Below are 17,527 nucleotides of genomic sequence, written 5' to 3'. Positions count from 1 at the left end.
AGTAAAACATCAATTTATGCCCCCCCCCACACACACACACAATTTAAACAAACCCTGGTTGTGATTTATGAGCACTTCGCTTGCTAAAGGTGCACCTGAGGGACACACACATGCACACGACTCTCCTAACTAGCCTCTGAATGTGTGCGTTTGTGTGTGTTAGAATGACACACTGAAGGCCGAGTGCGCGCGCACATCTCTGGAGCATTTTGGCCATGTGTGAACATGCATATTTGTCATCCATGTGCGCAGCCTTGTAGTTCCTAGTGCGTGTGCACGTGCGTGTGTGTGTGTGTGCAGTCGGCCTTCAGCGTGTCATTCTAACAAGATCCCTGGTGAGTTGAGCGCCACCTCCCCTCGCCGGACCACCATGACAGATGACCACGTTGCTTCCTAATAGTCCAGGACGCACATATGCGTTATTGCAAGGTGCAAGGTGACCACACTTAACATATGCGTGCGTGTGTGTGTGTGTGGGCTGGCTTGAATAAAGCCAAATATGAAAATCACGGCGAGGTTTGAAAGGACTGAGCCACACTCAAATCCTTTTATATATTTATGTGTGGATATAAATTATATATAGCATTCTTCCGCAGTGGCGGTGAAGGCTCGCTGTTGCCATGGCGACCCCCCCGTACCTGTTCAACATCTTTCTATACTAACTGTACAAGAGCACAAGACCCCGGCCGACCTCGACGAGTTCGTTCAAAGCGAAGACCGCTTGGAGTCTGGCGTGACGAACTTTGTCATTTTCCGACCTCCTTTGTGATTCTGGGTGCAGTGCGACTTTTTACACACACAAAAAGTGAGGGCAGCAATTGGTCATGAATGCAGAAAGACGTGATGTGCTTCCCCCCCATTCTCTGGAAATTCTCCTTTTCTCTCACGGCAATGAGTCAAAGGGCGAGCGATACACACATACCTGTTCCTGCCTCTCCAGCCAGCAGTCCACCATGGGGTGCTTGGCACTGAGGGAGGAGCGTGCCGTCTCCCTCTGAAAGTCTCGCTGATTGGCCCACGTGCCGGCGTCCCTTGGCAGGCTGCGGTACGTGTCCGAAACTTTACCCTGCCACATATGAATAAATAAATAAATAAATAAATGCCAGTTTGCGCTAACCTGAGGACGTGTTGCGCTCGCTTGCCTTCCTCTCCAGGCTATTGGTGCCTGAGGCGTGGCGGGTTTTGAGGAAGCCAGCGGTGGTGGACCATCGGGTAGGGGTCTTCCGCGACGGAGCTTCTTCCGCTTGGACTCGCGAATTGACGGCGGCGCCGCCAAACGGCCCGTTGAGGCACAGCAGGGCGGGGTCGCTGCTGCGCCGGACGTGCAGGGGCATGTCTCACGAGAAAGACAAAAACGGCTTGATAGCGCTTCCCTTTTCCACACACGCTTCGATGTGACGCTCATGATGTCATAATGCGGACGGGTGCTTGCTGCGATGCTTCTAAATGTAGCAAGACGGACAAACGGTCTTGACGTCCGTGTCGCATAAGATGTAGCGCGCGCGACGGCAATATCCGATACGCCAAGACTGCGACCGGGGCTTGAAGTCAAGTAATGGGCGGCACGCCACGACGAGGGACGGCCGTCTAACGAGGCGGCGGGCTGGACTGGGCTCAATGGTGCGAGGGAGGGACGAGCCGCCCGTTCAAAGTGATCGCGCTGTTTAAAATTGGCTGCGTGTGGGAGGCCCAGCTCCAAACAAGACACCTGCCAACAACGGCAGCGCTGATCAAACCACAACCAAGACCCTAAATTTCTTTTTTAAGACATGTCGACGACGTTGAAAAAAAAACGTCCGTTTCTGGCCGACTGCGCAAGGAAAGTAAACAAGATTTATGTCGAAGTGTCACAAACTGTCTTCGTTTTGAGCACCCGGCTGGAATGATTCCAAAGGCGAGCTCAAGAGTGTCAAGTCCAAGAGCGCTCGGGAGCGTGGGACTGGCAAGCCGCCGCGCTGGGATGCAGAGCTTTGCTGCGGTCAGCCAGCTCGACACTACAATTCCCGGAATGTTTTCTCGCCAAACGGGCCTTACTGGTGCGCAGGGCCGACGGCGTGACTTCGATCTCGCTGGCCACCTGGTAGGGTTGGAAGGCCGAGGCGGCGCCCGGCGCGAGGTCGGCAGTGGCGAAGAGGTCCGGGCTCTGGGTGCCCGTGGAACTGGCACTGGTGCCGTCGCCGCCATGGTGGGGCTCCTGCTCGTCGTAGATGGCAATTAACTGCGGGGAAGATGCAAAGACGGTCAAGGGGACATTCTACCTGGAACATCTTGCAAAGCCAAAAGCTAAGCGCAGCTGCAAGGGTTAGCTTTAGCCAACAACACGATCAGCGTTAGCTTCTGACTGCCAGCACTTCGATGTTCAGCAATTAGCGGGAAGGTGATCAAGCAGCACGATTGAAGCGCCACTTTGGCGCCGGAAAATACGATCTAGCTTGTTGCCAGCTTGGCTTTGTTGAGGTACAACCCTCTAAACTCTGGCAACCTAAGGCAGAAGAGGGCTACGTGGAAATTGGTTGTGTCAAAAAACATTCCTATTCTGACTTGGCCATGTGATTGCTCCCTAAACATCACACACACACAAATGACCATAATATTTGTTGACGTTTTCAGCACATTAGACATTAACTTCACATTAGCGCTTTAATAGCCTGCTGGACAAGCTCTTGTTACAATATGTGCACACATAAATAGGTGAACACACACACACAATCACGACCCATTCATCTCATTAGGGTCAAAAATAGGCGCACACTTCACATTAGAGCCAAAGTCAGCTGAAGTCGAATGTAATGAGGCCAATAAAAGGTGCAAGATGGGTGCATGTGTGTACACGCTGCACAAATGGTGGGGGCGTGACCGGTGAGGCCTCATTAAGCAGCCGCGTAAAGGCCAAAATAGTCGCAGACATACAACACGCATGTTGCATGCGCTTGCTATTAGTGGCTAATCAGTCCAATTGGTGTGACATGGGGGTGTTTCATGACCTCCCAAAGAAAAACGGCCTTTCTCGCTTTGCTCCTCATAACATTCTATCAAACGTTACGGAAGCAAACACTGACCTTTCCCATAGGAAGAGCAACAAAAGGTGGAGAAAATGCATTTTCTGTGACAATCAAAAGGTAAAAATCAAAAGGTAAAAATCGTCAATTGGTGGCAAGCAAGTCAAAGTATTGCCTAACTGAAGAAAAGTTTTGGCTGAGCTCTAAACACCTCCGCGGGAGCGCACTTGCAAACTTTCCTACTTTTCCCGACAGGACCGCTCGCAAACGCCAGAAACCGCGACACGCTTTTGGGTTCGTTATTTATACGAGCTGTTGCCAAAAGTTCAGTGTCAACTCGTTGTGTAACTCCACTTGACGGGAAAAAAAACCGGGACATCAACTGTTGTACTTTGCCTCCTCCGTGTTTTTGTTCTCGTGGCCTGCCAGCGATGCTAAGCCATTACCGGGCAGCTTTTTACATTTACAGAGCAATTAAAAAGGCTGTGATACATTATTTACACCATTACGGGAAGGATTGTATACTTTGTTGAAAATCACTTCGTAGCGGTCCAAAGTTGAGTACTTGAAGAGGAAACATGTGGACGTTCCGTGGGCGCCCAAGCTAGCGGAGGAGTCACTAACGAGTGCCGCGCATCATGCGCCATCATCACTAATCGTGCTGCCCGCCTGGCTATATTTAGCTTGCGTGCTTCAATTACCTTTTTTTTTTTTTTTTTGCAGAGCTAATCAACACGTCGCAGGCGGCGCCGCTGCTCTAAAAAAAAAAACACGCAGATGGTGGCGAGAGCGTTGATGTATTCGTTTAATTAAGTCGGCCCGCACTCCAACGCTTAATAGCATTTGGAGGCAAACTCGCTCGGAGACAAGATTAATGCGATGACTTGGACTTGCCTCACTACTGCAACCTTGTCCACAGTTCATAAACAAGAAAACAAAACAACACAATTAAAGTCAACTATTTGTGGGATTTATCACATATGCACAGCGCTTGAACGGAAATGGGCAAACTGAGCCTGAAATGGTGACACGAAAATCAAAATGGAAGCCCTCCTGCGTGTTTTCAGGCAGAGGATCTTTTTGTATCTACTCACCAGAGACACTTCTACCCAAAAAGACCCATGGCACATTTGTCTTTTTGTCTCCATCTAAGACGCTGCTGATTTCACCGAGGAGTCGTTTCCTTCAAATGGCGTGATAACTCACGGTGGGCCGCGGCGTTAAAGATAACGGATGCTATTCCAAGCAGGGACGATTCCTCACGCGTGAGGATATTTGCAATAAGCTGAGGATCTGCAGAGTTAAGGGCAAGGGACTGTGGATAAGCGATTTGTTACGGGACTTAGGGGGTATCGTTGGCTCGTCCCTCCATTGCCCAAACATGAACTCTAACCTTGGAAGAAGCTTAAGAGCCCAGCATCAGCTTACAAAGTGTCGCTCAAAGCTCATTAAAACAGCTCCGACTGTCACATCAAAGTCGGCATTGGGAGAGAAGAGCACACATCGACAAAATGTGTCTCCAAACATGCAAGCAAACGCTGGAGAAAAATCCTTTTGCCTTCTTCTGGCTGTGCTTCGCATTTGGAGGATGTAAAGTGAGCTCTGGGGCAAGAGGTTCTGGAAAGAAGAGCGGTTGTGACTTGTAAACATGTTCTCACAGTCCAGCCTTTGCGGATCTACTCGGCCTTCCAGGAGGCTTGAGTCCAACTCGACAGACTGCAGAGTCCTCACCCGGTCTTGGCAGGGGAACGTGAATACTTGACGGTCTGATTAGAAAAATCGCGTCACCTCTTGAAACAATGTTGGGGAACATGCGGCATTTGGACTTGGCACGTGGGCACCGTTTTCCCTCGGTCGGATGACGGCACGCTGCGGTTCGGTTGCGCTCTGAAAATGTGTTTGGATGGATGGTTAGGGCCAGACAGAAACACAGAGAAGGGAGGAAGTCTCCATAAATGTTAACATCTGGAAGCAGCTACTGTATGAATCCAAATGATAAGCTCTTGAAACATGCAAGTCAACGGGTTACAAAAATACGGCAACAAAACGCTGTTTGTAGTGAGAAGGTTTTTGGCAGCACACAACCCTCACCATCAGATGGACTCTGTCTAAACTCTTTTAAGAGTCCACATTAACGTTCCCGTGAGAGTGAAACTCATTAAGCCCTTGTGGTTACCAAGATTACAAAAACATTGCATCAGTTCCTTCACCCCAAAAAGCTTTTTGACACACACGCCAGACGCGTTTGCTTTCTATCGGTTTCGCAAAAGTTCAACGCGTTCCCAGATGTCCAAGGAAACCAAAAACCAAACACCACCACAGAGAAGACGAGAGAAGGTCCCCACAGAGAAAAGGGAGGGGGGGCACCAGTGGACAACAAGTGTCGTGTCACTTTTACGGGCAATTTATCTTGTGAGCAAAGAGGGACTTGCAAGGACTGAATATGTCTACGAGGATTTCCTCTTTTTATGGACCAATTAGTGACAAGAACGGACGGGAGCGAAGGAGGGGGACGAACGCAAGACCTCGTTGAGGAGCTGCAATCTCAATTGCACGGGCGCTTGATTTCAAGAATACCACGGATTGAATCCAAAATTGCAATATCTGGCAACGCGTCCACTTGTGACAGCTTTGTGGTGTGTGTGTATGTGTGTGTGTAAGTATTTAAGCCTGCTTGCACAACATCAGGCAAAATGTTTTCCTTGGCAACAGCTGCCTGCTCAGAGTAATGCTGTTGTAAAATAAACGCGGGGAGGAAAATGGAGCCGAGTCGTCTTCGGAGCACCGCAAGACGTGCTTATCAAAACACGTCTTTATGGGAACGCCCGGATGGATTGTTTGGGTTTGAGTGTCTGGAACACAATCGGAGGATGGAAAAAGGACAAAGAGGCGGTTGAGTTTATTAGTCAAGATTTTGACTGTCAGCAGTCAAATAAGTTTATTGTGAGAGCAGCTTCTTCCTGTTGGAATGCTTGAGTGGAAGTCCAGGGAGGTCTGAGGTCCATTCACGAGCACTTTGTTAGCTTTTCCAACCACAGTCTCCTAAAGTCTTAAGAGCCGTGGTGAGTGGCTGGCAAAAGTAACAATGGTCTGTGATCCTGCCCCGCCCCCTTGTGGCGAACAAGGGATCGACAGAAAAGTCAGAGAGGCCCCTCATCTCCCTCCAGGCAGACTAAACACATGAACTTCACAAACACCCAGTGATTGGTTACCCTGCAAGAGTTTTAGGTGTGGGCTTTTGGGTCTTCAGGAGTGACCTAAGACGTGATGCCATCACTGTTGAACAACGAATGCAAGGCAATGACATCATGGTGACAAATGTTGGGCTGGATAATGTTCACAAGAGCAGAAACGACTCGACACTGAGCAGAGCAGAGAAAATGGCCAATGTTAGGAAAAACAAGACTATATGGGGAGATAGATACATCGCCTCCGATTATGCAGTGTCAGCCCCGACACGTCCACAAGAGGGCAATGTTGGACAAGAAAAAGCACAGAAGAATTGGAGCGCAGCAAGCTTTCCTTCTAAGGAACCAGCTCGGCCAAGAGGATTTCAGCCACGTTTCCGCAGGAGACTCGACCTTTTCCAAATTATTGCTACGATGTGGCGACGACTGCACGTGGCCGTTTTTTTTTTTTTTTTTTTATAAAGGAAACCATGATGCCATAGCATTCTACCATCAGTCATGACGTTGGCAACATTTCAGTATTTGGCCCTTATAGAGGAGTTGAAATGTGACATCCCGTCTCACTCATGTCCATGTACGGTGGTGTCGGGCTTTGTGGTGGATTGCTGTGGCCTGGACCTCAACAAAAAAAAAATGCGAGTGACCACAGAAGGAAGTGAGCCGACCCAAAACGATGTTTAACAGCAAGGGAGGAACGTACACAAAATAGCCGAGAAGTCTGCAGTATCTGAGGGGCACAAAATCAACTGGCTTAAAATGATTGTGGTTTGCGGCCCTCCTCTTTGGCAACAGTGCCAGTTGATGCTATTTTGCTGCCTTGGTACATTAAATCAAAGACCTGCTTGCAAGCCAGTTTCTTGTGGGTCCAATTATGATTGAGAACATGCCTACCAAACTTCATCTTGGAAAGGCTTTGGGGCTGAGTTTTCACAACAAACAAGCAAAAAAAAAAAAAAAAAAACCAGAAAGCCAATGGGACAAGTTTGGCTTTGAAGGAGCCTGCAAATTGCCAAATTAGCCTAAAATGGCTGCTTCAAAGCAAAAGAGCAGACTTCCTGTCGGTCTTGAAGAATGACTTTGCTGGGTCTATTGCTAATATCAAATTTCACTCTGCTTCATGAAACTGGGTTTGAGGTCAATTTTGGAAAAAACAAAACGTGTTTTATCCATTTCAGGCCAATCCAAATGTTTCATCCCAAAACTCACGGTGGCGCCACTGCTCCAGAGTCAATTCATTCCAAGTGATGACATCAAACTTTTTGTGCTGCAATAAAAGCCAGAGGAAATGATCCACTAGCGGCCAAACCGGGCCTTCCACAAAAAGAGCGAATGTGGGAAGTGAGAGCTAAAAATGATCAATAGCACATGTGGCGAAAGTTTAGCATAATACTGTGCGCACAATCGATCGCAACGAGCGGTCGGTCCTGGCAAGGCGTAATCATCTTGTTCTCGTTAGGGGGCTGCCGGGGAGGAAGAAGTGAGAAGGGGGGCGGGGGGGACAGGGGAAGAAGGCGAGCGTGGAAGGAATGAGGTCATCCCCCATGCTCACCCGCCGGGATCTGAGGGCCAAGTGCGGCGGCAGCAGCAGCAGGAGGAGGCGAACTCACAGCTCATCCACAACATGTCAAAACAACTCACTTTCTCACTTGATGCAAGCGCCTCGCCTGGTTACGCTTTATTAATTGTCATCCTGCCTGGGCACATCCCCGGCAGAGGTACACAAATGCAAGAACGGGCGCGGTTCACGAACACGTGGCGACCACAGAAAATCATGCTTTAGGCGCTGCTGTTTTGATCAGCAATCTTTTTTTTTTTTTAGTCCTTACCATGGAACTGTGTCAAAATGAATACGCATTATTTTGGAATTACTATGAAGACAACAAGCAAGAGACGTGGAAAACATGAACATGCTGTCAGGGGTCACACAAGACCCAAGCGATGGCGGACGCAGCTGTGCGACACACCCCTGTGCGTACACACATACTGGTTGCACAGACGTCAGGTTTTGGCCTGGTTGGAGGAGCGTCACCTGACACCTGGCATGCGGTCGGTCATCTGTCTGGCTCCGCAAGACAAGAATGACTTCTGAGAGAGACCAAAATGCTTCCCTGACTGGGCCGAAGGAAGGCAGGACGACGAAGATGTGTGTGTGTGTGGGGGGGGGGGGGGGGGGGCTGCGGGGAGAACTCCATTGACTTTTCCTGGCACGCTGCACACACACATAGTTTGAAAAGCTACAGTATGCACGGCTTCCCCAAACAAGCCCGTGTGAGTGAGCTAATAAAAGAGGCGACGGCATTCCTTCCACACTTTCTAAAGCTCGGCCTGCCAGTCGGAACGGACTCTGAAGATGAGTCATAGGAGCCGCCAAGAGCTTCGCAGTCGCCCCGGCCGAGGGACGTCAAAGAATCTTTTGGGCAACATCCCAACAGAAAATGTTTGAGGTAGCTTTTTCAAACTGACCTACAGTTGATTTCCAACTCAAGATATGCTGAAGCCCAAAAGTCCTCTCAGTGCGAGCACACAGTCAGTCTTTGCGTCACAGTCGCGGTGAGCGAGCGTGAATCTGGTTTGCGGCACGCGACCGCAAGCACACGGGTTCCGTCTCCAACATGCAGGCTGGGTGCCAACACAATCAACCATTGCGCCGGAGTTCAACTCTGAAAGCGGCAGCACGAGGAACGCAACAGAGGCCAAGGGCTAAACGCTAAGAGTCTGCTCTACGTCTTTCCGCTCATCATTTCCGCTAACGGGTCTTACCCGGTCTTTGTCGTCCGCTACGTCGCACAGCACATCATCCAGGTCCAAGATGCCGCCATCGCCGTGTTCCAGGCGGTGCACTTGCAGCCAGTAGCTGGCGTCCTGAGAAGAAAGCCGAGTTGTTCCATTAGTATGCCCAAGATAGGAAACAAACTAGACAATCTCAAACAATTGCTATTGTTGTGTTGTTCCACTTTACTCCACGGGTTATTTCTTCATATATATAAAAACAATCTTAATTCCAATAATGCTGGCATGTTTAAAATGACAAATGGTGTAAACTAGAAATAACTGCGGCTTAAACAGAGTGCCTCTCAATTATTCTCTGTTTGATGCCCCCTTCCTAACCCACCTCTCCTCAGTGACTAAAATGTATATAAAATTGTAGTCAATACACTTCTGTATAAGATTGTGTCCTAATTAACACATCCCTCGGGGTCACACATGGGCCCTACTTTATTTTGACTTTTAAATGTTTTTTTTTATTTGGGGGGGGGGGGGGGGGAATCCACGATGTGGTGAAGCCGCGATAAACGAAACGCGAAGTAGCGAGGGAACCACGATTTGAAAGCTTACACGCCAACGTCATGTCATGTAATGGTCACCTGCAGCGATATTGTTTGACATAGAGAGTTTGATTACACAGGGTGCCCTGTTGACGCCGTTTTATTACATCACAACAGCGCAGTTCATGAAATACCGCTCAATGTGACACATCGGGTGAACGAGCAACGTGAAGTCATCGAAGCACGCTCAAGTCAATTGACTTGACATGGTTGTTACTAACTAGCTAACAACTCGATCACTCGTACTTGCCCGACAAAATGATCCAGCGGTTTGTTTTCCTTCGCCGACATGATTCTTATGCCACAAAAGACGCCGGAGACACGAGAAGTTTATCCAAACTCCGCATTTAGGGGGCGGTGTCGTCGATGACGTAACGCGTTGACGCCAGATTACGCAGCGGCTCCTCCGTTGATAAATCTCCCCAAAAAGGTCTCTATAAATCCGCTTCAAAGATCAAACCCGTGACGACGTATCCACGAATGTCTACTGCGGTGTTTTTAAAGAACCCCCAGAGAGACGAGACGGCAGGGAGACCGAGAAAAGTACCAGGTGGTATCGCCAGTAGACAGCAGCGAACCGCCCCAAAAAAAGAAGTCGCTTCATGGACGTGACGTCACACAAACGCGGCGAGGACGAGGAGGCCGCATGTTTGGAGCTCGTGCACCTATTCAACAATCTCAAGTGTTTTGACAGCATCTATCTCAACAACGTTCTCATTGACATGGAGGTAGTGTTGGCCATCCCATAATCATGACAATTAAAATTACTTAAAGTCAAAATGCTTAACATTACATTGCACGCGTGGTTGTAAAACGGGGCGCAAAAAAAATTGGCACACCAGAGAAGAACGTTGAAGACAGTGCCAAATTTAAATAGTTTAAATAAGTTCATTTTGTCTCTTTTGGCAGTTCAAAGCATCGCAGAACATCACGGAGAGTGACATCCCAATGCTGGAGTTTCTGATGAACTTCATGGAGGTCAACAACACAAACCACCCCAACAACTCTGACTTGGACAATGCCGATTCCGGCAGCGACAACTCGGTCCCGAGCAGCGGCGTCGGCGAAGTGGACAGTTTTGGCGATTAGTCGATGAGAAACTCAAGCTTATTTACAAAAAAAAAAAAAAATCTAAAGACTTTCCGATAAGGATTTGGTCGCAGCGCACTTTTTCATGAGCTCAGGATCTTGACAACGCACTAACTTCTAAAATGAAAACATTCTGTTTACACTTGGCATACATTTTTATTTTTTTACACACTTTTTAATTAAAGCAACTGTACCTCAACTTCGTCTCTATGAGTGAACGTTGTGGGGGGGGGGGCGTTTTCCACCTTGGTTGGAGACTGCATGTGACACTACCCTTCTTTTCTTGGAGAGAATATGAGATTAAGATTTGGGATTAAGAGGCCAGATGGAGGATTCCAAACATCCTCAAATGTCCATGGAAAAACGTCGGTCGTTCCATTTGGGCCAAAGCGCCATTGAGCCTCACAGCGGGTGAGCTCAATTAGCAACAGCTTAAATCATAACAAGAAGCTTTACTTAACACGTTGTCCTTTTATTGCTTTATGCTCCTTGAGTCTTTCCCAGGATTTAGACCAAAAGGGTTTCGGGCTCTAAACTCAATTTATGGCCCGGGGTGCACGCAACACTTTTCTCGTTGCCGCACCCAAATGTTTGCATTGCGTTCAAGACCGTAGTTTACATTTGGTCGACTGCGGGTCGTCTCCGACACGTACGGCAAAGTGAGAGTTAAAATAAACATGAGGAGGGACAAGGTAAGCCCACAGGAGGCGTCACAGTCTTCACATTCTCAACTTCTGACAGTGGGCCCTTAGTTCATGAGTGACCCGACCGATTGCGAAGGTCCAATTACTGCCCCCCCCCCCCCCCACCCACCACCACGCTAATGCTAGCAATCATAAGCAGACTGAACTGAGCAAGGCCAAAGAGCTCATTGATGGCTTTTCGCGTGTTTATGAGGAGAGCACTAAACAGTCAGCTGGCCACACAAAGCAACCACAGGTTCTTGTAAAAACCGCAGACATAAAAGGGACAAAAAAGTCATAGCCAGATCCTGACTGGCTCTCAGCAGCAGCTCACGACAGTCGTGTCACGCGTAAATCCGGGCCAAGCCACACACACATTCAATGCTGACAATATGTCCAGAGTAGACAAAAGTCATAAAAGTCCAATTTTCAAGGCAATTTGTTGCTTTCATTGCTTTTCAGGTTGGCTTGGTCGCCAACTCTTTTTTAACTCCTTTCCTGATTCCAAAATCTCAAAACAGAATCAATCCTCTTGTTCCAACATTCAAACTCAATATTTCAACAGCTAAAAACAAAACCCAGAGCAGAGGAGAGTGAAACCCGAGAGAGGCTCACCGGTGTGAAACAATGGCACCATTGAGAGAAGCGCTTGTATCACACCAGAACAGGCGGACGTTTGACACTCCGACATCTAAAAATAGTCCGCATGACACAGGCACAAGAGATTAATCCGTATTTTGACTTTTATTTATTCTACAAAAAACGCTTGTGTGTGTGTGAGAGGAATGTTCCCGAGGCAACTGATAAGTAAAGGCGAAGATGGATGGAGGTTTTTTTCAGGAGCCACAAACAAAACAGAACATCCATAATTCAGCAGGAAACGACATTCCGTGCTGCCGTGATGCCACGTGACATCTCAGGCGGGGATTCCGCCTTCACAAAGTCTCTTATCGGAACATCAAAACGTGTTTTTGAAATAAAGGGCATTACTGGTCATTTGCAAAGTATTTCCTGTGCATTTCCCTCAGGCAAATGTTTATTTGGAGAACGTACGTCACAGGACTCAGAACTCATTTTGGATCCAAATTAAAGTAAACATGAAAATGTTCATTTCAATCAAATAGATATGTCAATTTTGTATTTTGAGTTTCCGCAAACATCATCAATCACCAGGCTGAATTCACTCATACGCCGTCTACGAGTTCGACCCCGGCTTCACCGGCTGCATGGAAAACATCTGAACTTTTCTCCCCCCCCCCCCCCAATTTGTCGACATAATCTGTCAGTCAGCGGTCGCATGACGTTAAACCAGTGCTTCTCAAATAGTGGGGCGCGCCCCCCAAGGGGGGCGCGGTGCTATTCCTGGGGGGGCGCGTGTGACCCTGGGGAACAGGCTTTTTTTTTGGCAGTACTAGAATAAAGTGTAATTGCGCGTTTACTACAGCAGGGGGCAGTGGCGCTCTCATTGTTACTTCTGTCACGTTTGCGACAGTGCAACATTTTACGACTTACAAGACAAGTTAGGATAGTCACGGTGGGGAGGGGGGGCGCGAATAGTTTTCTTCTTGCTAGGGGGGGGCGTAACAGAAAATAATTGAGAAGCACTGCGTTAAACGCCAGAGCTCTGAGTCTTTTCCACGAAATAATCCCACGCTGCGACCTGCGGCCATTCACCAAAGGTTGCCAGCCACTAGCAAATAATCCGCTTGTTCCCAAAATAGAGTTGGGGGGGGGGGGGGCACACACACCATGCTGACTCTTGCGTCATTTTCGTCTCTCGACGTCACGATATTTCTTCTCATAGAGTTTTGTTTTTGCCAAAGGTGCTCAAAACTAGTTCCTAGCAATCTGCAAATCGGTTCCATCAATCTTGGGACAAGAGCACAATCATTCTCATCTTTTGGGGCTCCAAACAGCACCTCCAATTAAAATCATTTGTTTGCAAAACATTTTGCACACTTCAAGTTATTTGCTACCAAGCTAAGACGTACGTAGCAGTCTCCAGCTCAATGTGGTGCTCCTTTTTGTCCTTACAAAAAGTTGGTGAGAGTGCTGTGCGTCCGTTTTAGGGCCCGGTTGCTAATTGCCGGCATCCACATGACGCATGTGTCGGGTCGCTGGCACAAAAAAATAAATAAAAATCAAAGCGCAGCAGTCACGTGTATCCGTTTTTGAAAAAGACACACGGGAGGTGGTAGGGGGGGTCTGATTTGTGGCCGTCGATTAATGATGAGTATCTACTTAGGATGATGAGGCTTTGTGGGCTAAAAATAGAGCTTGGCGCTTCCTTGGACAGCCTGCCCATTACTGGCGGGCCCCTCTGGCACAGAAGCCTTCAACTTCATTACTCATCTGCTTCGCACCGTCTTCACCCTCCTCCTCTGGCTGACTCGATATTCGTATGAGAACTTGACGAGTAGCTCACCGGTCCAAGTAGTTTCAGATGATGATTCAGTTGAGAAGTCTCAAGAACCCAACAGGAAGTCACTCAATCTGTCTAAAGCTACGCTCAGCGGGAGCACCAATGTCTGCCCGAACTCGGAGCGTTGTTCCAACGGGTTCATTTGAGTCTTGCTAAGAGCGTCTGGCCTTTCCAAACATTTTGGTCAGGTCGTCAACTTCTGTGCTCTGATTGCGTATCACACAACACGTTGTGTTGTTATGTGCGGCCTTGTTTCCAAAACACTTGTGCAGATTTTGACAACACAATGCAGGCGTCTGACTCCGAGTCAATATGCGCGTCTGCACCGAGTGTCCGCAATTGAGCCCTTTCACAACACTGCCCATCTCAGGTCAAGCCGCCCCTCACCAGCCTCAGGCTCGGATGCACAAAAGGCGACATGGTGTGAGGTCACGGTGCAGGCGCGTCATGGAGAAGAAGTGGGGCTGACGCCGACCCAGTTTTGGAATGCGAAGGCGAGATACTGTACGTGGAGTCAGCGTTACTCTGCTTGGCTGCAATATTTGCACATCACCATTTTGGTCCTTTGCTTTCAGAGGTTCTCACAAATTGAAGCATAAAGGCCAAGTTCAAAGGTCACAACAAGGTGACATAGGCTAAATCCCACAAACATTTACCCAAGATATGCTCAACAAAAAAGTGAAAAACGGGTTGCCAATAAACCACATCGGGTCACGTGTCCAATTAACATTTCGCTTAAATGAAGCAGCCTGCTATAGCAATGAATTTTAGTTATGTGGCGTCTCTCTGAACACTAGAGGGCGCTATGTAAACCAAGTCCTTTTTCTCCCCCATCATCTGGCATCTACATACGTCTGTGCGGCGAGAGCCGAATTAACTATTGCGACACCTGATACGCCGTTGCGGCTTCGCTGGCTTCGGTAGTCTGAACGACCGTCGAAAAGCAAAGCGACGACTGCGCACTCAGCTTTGGCAGCATATGCCATCGGAGAGTCCAATTTGACAGCAACTGGAAGCGCCTAGCTTTTTCCCCTCGTCCATCTCATTGCTCAGGTATGAGAGGACTTCTGTGGATGTCAAAGCGAGCGGCGTGTTTTTCCTTTTTTTCTTTTCTTTCCATGAAGCATTCGTCTGTAATGGTAGGGGAAGTTACAGTGCCAGCCACTACGCACAAAAATGTTTTTGAGACAAAGACTTTTGAAGGAAACACAACAATCTTGCAAAAAAAATAAAAATAAAAGGTTAGGTCAGGCTGGGTGAGGCCATATGGCCTAAAAATGAAAGCATGTTTTGTTTGTTCCATTTTTGTCAATTTAGACTACAAAAAGCAAATGACAAATATTTATTTATATATATATATAAATTATTCAAAACAAGGTTTGCTCTTGGGCTTGTCTGGGATTGTGTTATTTATGCCCGTGACGCCGAGAGATCATATGTCATGATGATCATACGGTACAAGATAAACAATTGTGCCCTCCAGGTAAAATGCAGGAAAAAAAGTTTCCTCTGGATCAAAGAGAAGAAAAAGTAACAATGGCTGCATAAACACGGCTTGATCTGATAAGATGTGACGATAGGACAAAAGCGTCTGAACAGGTTGTGTGGAATTTGATGACACTTTGAAATAAAGCCCCATTTAAGGACAGGCTAATTTGATTAACTGGCCAACCGTTATTTTCTTTTGTTGGCAAAAAAAAAAAGTGGACAAGTGTGGCTTAAAATGTCATGAAAGAGGATTGTTGTGGTAAATTAGCAAATAAGTAGTTGGCTGGCGAGCAAACAGAAGTAGCGAGTGGATATTTGGAGATTTACAAGTCACTGTTTTGAGTAAACATCATTGTGAGCTCGTCGGTTATGATTTGATCACTTTTTCCGCCACTTCCTGATGATTATATTGAGACATTTTACTGAATTGAGTCATACTTTTACGACTTGATTCACCGCAAGGAAAGCTATTCAAAATGATTCATTGGTCCGACCCAACGTTGTCATTTGGAGCTAGTGAGTCAGCATCTCGAGTCACATTGCAATCTTTTGAAGAATAATTTGAATGACAATGATCAGCGGCAGGATGTTCCAAAAGTTTGTTTTTGTTGACACTGCGAACATCTCAATCGACGAGCATCTTCAAGAACCTACTCACAAATTACTCTCATTCGCTGGAGATTCCCGACTGGGTATAAAACATTTTGCAAAACTTAAGCACTGATTTCATTCATTCCCTCAGTGATCAATCAGCTGCTTTTCCTCAAGGATTTGCGAGTGTGTACCGGAGCCTATCCCAGCAGTCTTTGGGCGGTAGGCGGGGTACACCCTGAACTGGTCGCCAGCCAAACGCAGGGTACACATAGACAAACAAGCATTCGCATCTCGGGTCAATTGGAGTGTTGATTCGACCTACACGGATGGAATAATCAATAGCATAATCACTTTATTAAAACACATAAATCACAATGAGGGTGCGCCGTGCAAACTTACTCAGCAGAGACAATCGGATTGCGCCATGTTGTGTGCGCACACGTAGCCCCCCACTCCCCAAACTCCGCGTCCCGAAAGCTAGCAGCAACAAGTAGGCTCACTAGCCGGGTATGCTAACATGCTAAAAACAAGAGGAAGACGACAACGCCACCACCACAGACGGCTTGGCTTACCTTGGCTATGGCCTTTTTGTACCTCATGACGGCCTGTTGGACGAGCGCGTACACGTGAATGTTGCCGTCCCCGCACGGCACGACCACGCGTGTCCGTCCGAAGCACACAGTCACTTTCATGGTCTCCTTCGGCGCTCGCTCGATGCTCCCAAGCCAGGCGAGAAGAATCGCAACAAGTCCACAAGCTGCATGGGGAGGTGGACGGCTGCGGAGGGGATACGGGGGGGGGGGGGGGGGGGGTCTCTCTTGGTTCGCTTCGTTCGGTGGTACTTCTGCTAAAGTGACTTTTCGCTTCTCCCCCAGTCGGACGACATGTTTGCTTGCTTGCCGTCTGTCTTCCGCTCTTTTTGGGACCACCTGTTTAGAGGAGCTCGCGATATCTCTTCTCCCTCTCTTCTCCTTCTTTCCTTCCCGCGCTCGCTCGCGACGCCTCCCAGCGCGTGCCCGCCCGGCTGCCGGTGGTGCATTCAACAAACTCAGGAAATCTCCCGTTTCTCGTTCCCGAATTCAAACGTGCTCGGTTACAATTAATTCATTTGTTTTAGGAGGACAAATTATTAAACGAACAAAGGTGAGTGAGAACAGGTGCTCAATTGAAATGCTTATGAATAATGCGTGTGATTTAAGTTATGATACAAAAATAAGATTTGTGATGCTTTAAAAATAAAATGTTGCTTCATTTATTTGAATTTCATGTTCACCACTTTGATCAATGTTGCATGCTCTGTATCAATCGTGTTTAATAAAGCAACACAAAACAATAGTGCTACTCCGTTACAACAAAATACACGTTTACGACATGACACAATAAGTGCGGTAATTACGCTAATTAACATTATAAGTCACGACACAATGCAAGGTGACAAATAATGCCGTACTACTAATATGCAACAATTATACAAATGATCCAAGAGTCTTCAAGCCATTTAAAGTGTAGATCACGCGGTAATCGGAGTCTGGAATTTTGAGAACGCCTGCAGTCTTTGATTTAAAACAAAGACCATGAGCCTGAACGCTGTGTGCTTTTAACCCTATTGTCCCAACACAAAGACACATACATTTGTTAAAATTAGGATGAATTTTTATTTCTTTGCATCAAACATAAAAAGCTAACAAATGTGAACTCCGATCAAATGGTGCAAAGAGAATGTTTTCTTCCCATTTTT

General features: G+C 47.5%; 1 protein-coding gene across 13 annotated transcripts in view; it reads right to left on the bottom strand.

Moving 5' to 3' along the window:
* The window catches only part of LOC133165520 (partitioning defective 3 homolog), a 45,488-nt gene extending 28,684 nt beyond the window's left edge, over positions 1-16,804 (bottom strand). For 8 of the 13 annotated variants that reach the window (XR_009717612.1, XM_061295247.1, XM_061295248.1 and 5 more), the window contains exons 1-5: positions 16,362-16,804; positions 8,948-9,049; positions 2,035-2,218; positions 1,143-1,336; positions 923-1,066 (exon numbers count right to left, since the gene is read on the bottom strand). Coding sequence is in view for 12 of the 13 variants with exons in the window: in XM_061295247.1 (XP_061151231.1) it covers positions 923-1,066; positions 1,143-1,336; positions 2,035-2,218; positions 8,948-9,049; positions 16,362-16,481 (744 nt within the window). In the remaining variant the exon portion in view is untranslated. The remainder of the gene's footprint in view (positions 1-922; positions 1,067-1,142; positions 1,337-2,034; positions 2,219-8,947; positions 9,050-16,361) is intronic. The other 5 variants (XM_061295254.1, XM_061295256.1, XM_061295251.1 and 2 more) reach the window with 1 other exon arrangement.
* Between the last annotated feature and the right edge of the window lie 723 nt (positions 16,805-17,527).

The sequence above is a fragment of the Syngnathus typhle genome, linkage group LG13 (genome assembly GCF_033458585.1).
Source record: "Syngnathus typhle isolate RoL2023-S1 ecotype Sweden linkage group LG13, RoL_Styp_1.0, whole genome shotgun sequence".
In the NCBI taxonomy this organism is placed as follows: domain Eukaryota; kingdom Metazoa; phylum Chordata; class Actinopteri; order Syngnathiformes; family Syngnathidae; genus Syngnathus; species Syngnathus typhle.
The sequence above is the reverse complement of the archived record's forward strand: the minus strand, read 5'-3'. Positions and strand labels throughout refer to the sequence as shown.